At 50.3% G+C, this 10119-nt stretch overlaps 1 protein-coding gene across 1 annotated transcript; it reads right to left on the bottom strand.

Annotated features, from left to right (window-relative positions):
• Nucleotides 1–5931: 5931 nt before the first annotated feature.
• Nucleotides 5932–8863, bottom strand: GPR62 (G protein-coupled receptor 62). Its single transcript, XM_054035265.1, has one exon. The coding sequence runs from the start codon at nucleotides 8670–8672 to the stop codon at nucleotides 7446–7448; it is 1227 nt and encodes a 408-aa protein (XP_053891240.1). The 5' UTR covers nucleotides 8673–8863; the 3' UTR covers nucleotides 5932–7445.
• Between the last annotated feature and the right edge of the window lie 1256 nt (nucleotides 8864–10119).

Genomic DNA, 10119 nt, shown 5'->3' with positions numbered 1-10119 from the left:
CAGGTGGGGGAGCCAGAATACAGCCTGTATTCACACCCTCCACACAACTGTAATAATCTTCGTACAAAATACGCCAGGTGAGGCATCATTTGAAAACGAACAACTCGCTGGTCAGTGATATCATGGTGAAATGTGTTTAGCGACATTACATGTAAAGTTACAAATGTACGCTGAAATCATGTGTTTGCTAGACAAGCCTGTTTCTCAAAGACAAAGGACAAAGCTGACGCCTCTAGCCAGGTGTCATCAAAGCTGATGGGCCATCACATAGCCATTCCTTGGCAAGGGAGGGCGGCAGGAACAAACAGAGCTGCATCTTAGCAAACAGCATGAACCTGCTTTCCCCACGAGCTGCCTTGTCTCTGTCCTCACAGTGGCTATGAAAATGATCTAGCGGTAACTCTTGGGAAAATGAATTTCAAAGGGGACTGAAGAGTAACAGTGAAGGGCAAAAAGCGACAGAGTCCTGTGGCACCTTATAGATTAACAGATGTATTGGAGCATAAACTTTCGTGGGTGAATACCCACTTTGTCAGATGCATGAAGGGCAAAAACACCCCAGGTTCTCTCTCTCTAGGCAGTTCTCTTTGCCACGTAGGAAGACAAAAGAAAGAGCCTATGGACTTTGGAAGCAGAGCCTGGCCTGAGTGCTTGGTTCAGAAAACACGTGGCAAGGAACTTCACTTTGAACTGAGTCCAATTTGTCAAGTTTAGAGAGTGTTTGAGCTTTATTTGTCTTGTGACGGTTTCTGCCTTTAAAGCCTCCTTACTTGTACTCACGTAAAATCTCTCTCTTTGCAGTTAATAAACTTGTTTTATTCTTTAATTAAAACTAAGCCAACGTTGTAAAGTGTTTGGGTAACTCTGCTGAAGGCAGCAGACTATTCTATGTTGATCCCCTTAGAGGGGCTATGGACTGTCCAGGAGAGGGCAGAACATATGCTTTGGAGGTGGGAGGGGGAATCTGGGACTGGGAGCATGTGGAGGTCACCCTGCAGTAGTAACCAAGACTGCAGGAAGCCAGATAGATTTTGGAAGCCATTCTCTCTTAGAGGCTGAAAGCAGATCCCATGTAAATACCATAACAGGTGTGGCTGTGAAGCTGAGGAGGGTCCCGATGTAGGGCTACCTCCTGGAGCATGTGGAAACTCCTCTTTCCTGCCATTGTAGCCATGCGGACTGCGTTTAGTAAATATCCTGTCTGCTGGGTAATTAGCTAGCGATTGCAGGGCCCTCCAGCTCCCTGAGCAATTACACTAAGTGGGCCAGCCGCTGATCTCTGCTACACTGGTGTAAACTCAGAGTAAGGCAGGGGAGTTACTATGGATATACACGCTGCCAGGGTAATGGAGTGGATGCTGAATGAAGCCTGCCCATCCAACCTCAATTTGGCCCCCTTGGGCGTGTATTGTCTGACAGGCTTTAATGACATGAGCCTGTACTGTTTTTCCCCAGGACACTGCCTCATTCGGTGCCCAGGATGGATCCATTCTGAGGATGAATTAGGGTAGTGTATGGCAGCCAGCCATTGTCTGTAGAACTGTCAGCTGCGTTTGTTGCAGGTGTGCTGTGAATGAAGCAAAGCATGGGCAGTGCATAAACCGCTGATTAGGGGAGGCTAGCCCCCCCCCACAGCCGCCCCTCCCGTGCCCCAGCCCTCATGAGCACCCCCAGCCCCAGAGCACAAGGCGGGCAGCGTGGCCCCAGCACCCCAGCCCCAGAGTGCCGGGTGGGCGACTGCCCCCAGCCACCCTGAGTCCCCAGCCGCAGGCTGTCCTGCCCTAGCCCAGGCCATAGGGGAAGAGTGGGAAGCAGGAGGGGGCCGGGGGGAAAAGCGTGAGAAGCTGTGACGCATGCAGGTTCATGGCGATGAACATCCGTAGCAGTGCCGCCTGCCCAGTCTGGCTTTCAGGCTAGCCGCTGCCTCAGCTCTTCCTCGCTCAAATTGGGTTTCCTGAACTCCCAACCTGGTTTGGTTGCTGCGGGGACCTGAGCCTCCAGCTCAGTCATAAAGAAAAAGTCCACCCCTTCCAGCGTATAGATAAAACGTCTCCCACGCCCCGTGGAAAGCTGAGCCCAGTCCCTGCTCCCTCAGATCTCTCCTCAGCCCCTCCCGGGCTCCTTTGTCTTTTTAGCAAGGCAGCTTCGGGCGTGGAGCCTCCCTTTTCCCAGCTTGCTCTTGCTTTCTCCAGGTTTCGGTCTTCTCGCTGCACCCCAGAAAGCCTGATTTAGCCAATGACCTACCTGTCCTGGGACTTTGTCCATTTTTTTTCACCTGGGGAGGCAAATCGTGTGATTCACTAGTGGGGCTGGGACCCTTTCCCCTTAAAAGGCCAGGCACCCGGCGACAGCGCCCTAGGAAAGCCATATGCCTATTAATAATTCTGTCTCCAGCGCAGGGTCTGAACAGCATGCCGCAAATACGATCTGAGGGCCGCACTTTCAACAAGGATCAAACAAAACAGCAAAGTGCGGCTCACTCAACGAGCACCAGCCATCCTGGGCAGTGACTGAGGTAGTGGAATTCGGAGCATGTGCGCATGGGGGGGAGGGATAGCTCAGTGGTTTGAGTATTGGCCTGCTAAACCCAGGGTTGTGAGTTCAATCCTTGAGGGGGCCACTTGGGGATCTGGGGCAAAATCAGTACTTGGTCCTGCTAGTGAAGGCAGGGGGCTGGACTCGATGACCTTTCAAGGTCCCTTCCAGTTCTAGGAGATAGGCTATCTCCATTAATTTCTAATTTCTAATAGAATTGACGATGGTAGCATCACACATACACACAAGGGAGCTGCATTAAGGTTGCACAGCCAAGCTTCATTCTAGCGTGTCCTCGCTTCTGAGTGCTTGACTTTGCAACCTCAGCCCTCTTTTTGCATATTCTTCGTGTGTGATTGTTTATAGTACAGCAGCAGCTAGTGGCCAGGACCCCGTTGTGCTGGCCACTCTACAAACATATAACAAGAAAAGTGAGATGTAGTTCTTTGTCTTGGGCTATGTCGTATGGAAAGGGCTTAAATCCATGTGCATGGTAACGAAACCCTACCTGTAGAAGCGTTCTGTACAGTCATTAGCCTTACAGTGGCCAGACCAATGGGCCCAAGACACGCTGGGTAGAACCGCAACACTTCACGGGGGACAAATCTGGTTGGGAAAGGGTCCGCTGGAAACGGACATTGTCAGATCACAGGAAGAAAGAAGCAGGAATTGGCAGAAACTGAGCAGGTCATTCACTGATCGTCAGCAATTGTACATGGGCCACAAGGAAATGTGCATCTTGTGTAAAGGCTTCTCTCTCTCCACACCAGTAGCTGAAGGGTGGGGGCTACACACTGCACAGACACTGTGGAGCTGAGGCATGAGCGGCATTTCCCCCAAGTGGGGAAAGACAGAGCTGCTTTCCCACAATGATCCAGATAAGAGACCCTTGCACTGTGACCCTAGGCTTGGTGTCAGCATGGGGATGCTTTCTGTTGTGCTTGTCTAGGAAAGTGTGCACCTGGCTTGCCGTCACCTTTTCCCATGTTGTACCAAGAAACGCCAACTGCGCTGACACTAAATGGAAGGGGAAGAAGGAGCTGGCTGGAGCGCTTGGAGAGAGCACAGGGGGCTGCAAAAGGAAAGTGAAGATAACTTTTGCTCGTCTGTACTAGGTCAAAGGCATGGAAAGACTGCTGGCTTCTTTCAGCCCAGTGCTGCAGCCTGGCTGGTGTGATCACAGAAAGGGCTGAATGACGCAGGGGGATGAGTCATCCCTCTCCTGTGTTGTCAGGGTAAGAGAAATAATAATAAAGGGACTCTGTAAAACACAGGGAGGCTGGGATTGCCAAAGGGGCATTAGCCACGCACTCCCCCTAGAATTCCCTCCCCCCGGCCCGAGCAGTTTGGAGCTTTTTCCCCATCCATAAGCAAATTGGCTCCATTCGCAAGGTTTTATTTTAACCCCCATCCTTGGCAGTTCAAGCTGCTCCCTGGAAATCAAAGTCTTGTCCTTCCTGCCTGGTTTGATACGTCTCGTTACTCAGAAAGCTCCTGGAATGAGAGCTTCACTGGCAACTGCCCGAGGGATGCACAAGGCAGATCAGCCTCCCGCTTGCGCTCCGGGCTTTGTGTCAGTAAACACAGCGGCTATGACTCAACGCAGCTGTGCAGTGCCACGGGGCCAGTTTAACAGGCGCTTTGCTGATCAGATCTAACCGACGCCTCCTGCTGGGTGAGAGTTGGGGGGAAAGGCAGCCCCCCCACTGGGGGGTGTCTGAGATGCTGTGAGATGTCTGAGATGCTCTGGGAAAGATGGGACCCGACAGGCTTGGTGGTGCAAGGGCCTCAGCCTCGGTAAGAGGAGCACAGTGCTACTAACCAACTTCATGGGATGCTCATTCATCCATGTTCTTAAAGCACTTTACAATCCATAGGCCTTATCCACACTCAAAGCTGGCAGTGGTTTAGCTAAAGCCAGTTAAACTGGTGCAACCCCCCCCCACCCCCTTGGACACTTTTAAATTGGTTTGGCGGGGAGCGGGGCTTCTGTCAATGTATCTGTCATAAACATACAGCTAAGGGTAGCATAAAATCCCTCTTTACCTTGTAAAGGGTTAATTCCTCTTTTACCTGTAAAGGGTTAAGAATATCAGATAACTTAATTGGCACCTGACCAAAAGGATCAATAAGGGGAGAAGATACTTTCAAATCTGTGGGGGGAGGTTTTTGTGTTTGTTCTGTTCTCTGGGAGTCAGCAAAGGAACCAGGGCAGGGCAAATTAATCTCCCTAAGCCATATCTGGACTAAGCATCTAGTATTGCAGAAATAGTAAGTAATAGCAAAGAAATGCATTAGATTATCTTTTGTTTTAGCTTGTGAATTTTCCCTGTGATAAGAGGGAGGTTTATCCTTGTTTTTGTAACTTTAAAGTTTTGCCTAGAGGGGAAATCCTCTGTGTTTGGAATCTTTTTGTTACCCTGTAAAGTTATCTTCCATCCTGATTTTACAGAGGTGATTTTTTTTTAAATAAACTTCTTTTAAGAACCTGATTGTTTTTCAGTGTCCTAAAGACCCAGGGGGGTTGATCTGTGCACACTTTGTAACCAGTTGGTTAGGATATTATTCTCAAGCCTCCACAGGAAAGGGGGCTTGGAGGGATATTTTGGGGGAGGTAGGGCTCCAAGTGGCCCTCCCTGAATGTTTGTTTAAATCACTTGGTAGTGGCAGCAATCAAGGACAAGGTGGAACTTGTGCCTTGGAAAAGTTTTAACCTAAGCTGGTAAAAATAAGCGTAGGGGGTCTTTCATGTGGGTCCCCACATCTGTACCCCAGAGTTCAGAGTGGTGAAGGAACCCTGACAGTATCATCGTGATCTGGTGGCACTTAAAATGACTTTGCACTCATAACACGGGGGAACCAGGCCTAGAACATCTGATAACTAAGCAAGGGGTAACTGACACCAACATGCCATAATGGGCATTTCCCGGCTCTATTTCCTAGAGTCTCCCATTTCCAAGCAAGACGAAGCTGTAAAAATAAAATAAAAAATATATGGAGATATAACTATCTCATAGAACTGGAAGGGACCCTGAAAGGTCATCAAGTCCAGCCCACTGCCTTCACTAGCAGGACCAAGTACTGATTTTGCCCCAGATCCCCAAGTGGCCCCCTCACTCACAACCCTGGGTTTAGCAGGCCAATGCTCAAACCACTGAGCTATCCCTCCCCCCATAATCACATAACTGAGTTTGGGCCTTATGTTAGAGCCTCCTGGTGAGTCATTTCTGCCATCAATTCCCCGTGTCTAGCCACCAGAAGATAGTCTCCCCCCCAAGTACTCTCCACAGGTTTGCACTGAGACGTTTAAAGAAAGAGGCACCTTCCCACACTGTGCTGGGAGGAGAGGAAAAGGGGACTCTGCCTCTTCTTCAAAACAAACAAAGCTTCTGAGCCTGGCACTTCCTTTGCCTCTATTAATAGACAGTTGTTAAAATACATCTGTTGAAAAGACATTAGCGGTCGATTAAAAAATAATTACAAATGCCTCTGGAGCCAGCCGGGGTGGGGGAAATATCCAGTCAAGAACGCTTTAGGCCCAGAGCCTCAAAGGGTATTTAGGCTCCTAAATCCCATTGGTTTCAACCGAAGTTAAGAGCCTAAATATCTTTGGGGATCTGGCCCTTCACATTTACTGCTGGCTGTCTCCGCAGAGAAACACATGAAGGGTCTCCTGAAGTGCAACGTCCCCACCTGAGACAGGGAGCTCAGTGAACTGCTGGTGTGTAACGTGATTGAAATCAGGGGAGTCATGGTATTACTGCCATTGTTATCACCACCTGCTATAGCACCTAAAGTGTGCTAGGTCCTTTGCCGTCCTTGAAATCAGCAGTGTTGCCCCATGGATTAATTTGGCCCGCATGCCCTGGAATAATTCCTCGCTCTCTTCATCTCTCCCTGCCAACCTGCATTTGTCACAGCCAGCCACTGAAGGAGCTGCCTTCGCTTTGGATTAGGCTGTCTGGCGTTGCAAGAGCCTTAAGGCAGGCCGGCACCTACCACCCGCTGCTGTCACTTGGCTCCTGTCACAGCTTTGCATGTCAGTTTCACCTGCCTTCCCAGAGGTCAATAGCTTGGGAGCGATCGCTGCAGAGCAAAGCTCTGCTCCCGCAGAACGAGGGGCTTCTCTCTAAATACCTCAGTGGGTCGATAAACCCTGCAGTCTGGTTTCCTTCTCAATAGTCTGTTCTCTGATCCCATGAGCTGGCATAAGGGTGAGTCCAGAGAAGTAACCCAAACCCTTTCTTAAAAGGACCCGATCACGAGTGACTCCCTGCCTGTCCCTCACAGCTAGGGTAATTTACTGCTGCTCAGCCAGCCCTCACTCCTGGGATGGCTGAGCCCTAAACCAGAGGGAGGCAGTGTTGCCTAGTGGTCTGAGCAAAGGATGCAGAAACAGAAGGAGCCTGAGGTCCTCCTACTTCCATCCCCCTCAACTGAGGCACTAGGTGACCTCTGGCATGTCACTTGATCTCCCTGGACCTCCATCGAAAGGTCTATTAATCTAGAAGACTAGGCAAAAGCAGAACCTCCCTGACGGCTCAGATGCTGGAGTTTGGTGCTCGTGACATGTCAGTGTCAGGGAAAATGCTGGGAGAGGAAGAAAATTAGCTCTAGTGAGTGCCGTTGTCCTTTTCCAGCTCCCTGCCTTCTTGCTTTCTCCCTCTTTGTCTCCTAACCATGAAACAAGGCTGGCTCACTATTGTAAAGCCACGGAAATAGCTTTTAACTGGATTTACTCTGGCTGAAGGCAAGTTCTTCCAAAGCCATAACCTCAACCCTCCCGCCAGGTCAAAAAAGGGTTGGTCAGTCCTTCGGATTAGCTGAAACCCTGCTTCAATCCTTCTCCTAGCAGAGGCCAGGATATGGAGAACAAGGAAATGAAGTTGACCCCAGCCAACTGTGCTTTCTCAGTTGGTTTCTTCTGGGATTTGGCCTGGAATTCTGAAGCCCATCATGGTCTGGTTCAACGTGTTCCTGGGGCTAGAGTTGACATAACTGGATCGGGTCTCCAGTGTGCAGCTGGTCCTCTGCAGGAACTGAAGGAAGTTCTCCTGTATGGAACCCTCCGGGCTGGAGAGACAGAGCTCCTGGCTCAAGGGTCTGTTGAGGCAGCTCCGTCCCAGCCGAGACAGCTCTTCCCGTATCTGGCGGTTCAGTAACCCATAGAAAAAAGGGTTGATAGCAAAGGAGGAGTAGGCGAGCCAGGTGACGATTGTCTCCCCGTGGCCTCTGCCCGGGCTGACAGAGTTAATGGAGCAGTATAAATGGAAGGAGAAGAATGGCAACCAGCAGCACAAGAATTGACCCACAATGAGGACCACGGTCATGGCAGCTTTTCCCCCTCCAAACATCCGCTCTGGGGACAGCCTGGGAGGCAGGTTTCTGGTAGTAATAATAGTGACTTGGCTGTTAATAGACTCCGATCGCTGCCGCGGGGCAGCAGTCCAAGAGGGGACAGGCACATGCTGCAAGGAGGCAATCCGGGCCACTTTGTAGATGCTGCAGTAGACAGCAAAGATGACTAGGGTAGGCAGGAAGAAGCAGAGGGTGCTGAAGACAATAACAAAGACCTTCTTGTGGGCCCCAGGGCTCCAGGACACAGTGCACTTACTGGCACTTGTGGCCCCGTTGTCTTGAGGCCACCCCACCAACGCCAAGACTGTGACCAGGATCGACTTAATCCAGATGAAGACCACCACTGTGACTGCCAGCCCAACGGTCATCTTGACCTCGTACCGCATGGGGTGAACAATGTAGTAATATCTCTCCACGCTGATGACTGAGATGGTGAGGATGGAGGCGCTGATGAAGCAGATGTTCAAGAAGATTAAGGTCTGGCACTCTGCGATGCTGTAGATCACCCTGTTGAAGCAAGAGGAACTGGAAATGATCCCCAGCGGCATCAGGAAGATGGCGGACAACAGATCCACCAAGCAGAGGTGGCAGACAAAGATGAACTTCCTCAGCAGAGGGGTCTTGAGGATGACCACCATCACTGCCACATTGGCAACCAGGGCTACGAGGTTCAGCAGGACCATGAAGAAAAGGCCAACGGCCTCCTGGAATTGGGACACCTCTGGTAGAGAGGAAGTGTCTAGCCCCTGAGTAGTGTTAAGCCCAGTTCTGTTTGCCATTGTGCCTCAGGGCTACTCTGAGAACTCCAGCACCTGGGAAGCAGGAACAAGTTGCCAGTGTCTCCTAGCAGGAAATGTCACCACCCCCATCTTCTTCCCGGGTGGATCTTCTTCCCTGTGGGGAGAAGGGAGGGGAGAAAAATTGAGAAGCGTTGCAAGACATTCTCATTGCTCACTTGCAAGTGACTCTAACCCTGAATGATCCTGGGGATGACACGAACACCTCACCTTTCTGCTTGTGCAGGGTCCTAAGATTAGGAGCAACTTGGCAACTCCTATTTTTCAAGCCAACAGAGACAGGCGAGATGCTAGAGGTGACATGCTACAGGGTCAGGCTTGGGGAGGAATCACAAGCCAAGCTAGGAGAGCCTTCTCAGTGCTACAACAGCCCTCTCTTCTACTGCCCCAGTGCAGAGCTCCTTGCTGGTTGTCTACCAGCAAGGAGGGCAGAGAGGATGTCTGGCTGCCAGAAACCAGCAGCCGCTAGCAGGAGCAGATCAGTCCTGTGCAGGTATGGGTAACCCCCACCGCAGCGAGCACCTCAATCCGGAGCTGGAGGGAGTTTGAGAACAAAGCAGGCTCCATCCCTACCCATGGCTTCTCCACTGAGATTGCCATTGAGGGGGCAAATTGTGCCTGTTGCTTTGTGCTGTGGGTACCTGTCCATTAAGAACTGTCCTGGAACCAGCTGCTTCTCCTACACAGACGGCCAGGCAGTCATAACATGGGGCCACAGCCTATTGTGTTCAGGAGGCGACCATGTTGGGTCCTTTGCCACCCACCGCACAACATTTGAGTCACATACCGAGTATTGTATCACCGCTAGGGCCTAATTAAACATTGCTTCAGGCTCCTCATCAGTAAATGCTCAACCTGGATTGGAACAGGGACCTCGACCACAAGCCCCAATTCCCAAAGACATTTCTCTGGTTTTCCATTGGAAGTGAAAGGAGACAAATAAGAGGGGATAAGATAAATGTCTATAAAATAATGACTGGAATGGAGAAGGAAGATTGGGAGCGTCTGTCCTCTCTGCCTCATGACACAAGAACCAGGCATTGTTCAATGAAACTGAAAAGTGGGAAATTCGAAACTAATCAATGGACCAATCAACCTTTTCCACACAGCATGCAATTAGCCAGTGGAACTCATTGCCACATGAAGTCATGGGAGCTTCACTAATTTAGCAATACTAAAAAAGGGATTGGACACTTACATGGATAACCAGATCCAGAGTTATCACAGATGTGAGAAAATACATTTTGCACAGCTATTAAACCTCATACTTCAGGGTTTAAGCCAGTCTCTAAATACACGGGCTGAGGTGGTTTCCTGTACCTTCCTCTCGTAGAGACAGGACACTGAGCTAGATGGCTTGGATCTCATCTGACAATTGCAATGCTCCTATGGTGGTGAATTCAGGGCATGGCTCTCCTCACAGCCTTGT

Source organism: Malaclemys terrapin, chromosome 7 (assembly GCF_027887155.1).
Source record: "Malaclemys terrapin pileata isolate rMalTer1 chromosome 7, rMalTer1.hap1, whole genome shotgun sequence".
In the NCBI taxonomy this organism is placed as follows: domain Eukaryota; kingdom Metazoa; phylum Chordata; order Testudines; family Emydidae; genus Malaclemys; species Malaclemys terrapin.
This window is presented reverse-complemented; position numbering and strand designations above follow the sequence as displayed.

Coding starts and splice junctions, on each gene's coding strand:
- GPR62 (XM_054035265.1), bottom strand. CDS start 8,672: ATGGCAAACAGAACTGGGCTTAACACTACTCAGGGGCTAGACACTTCC.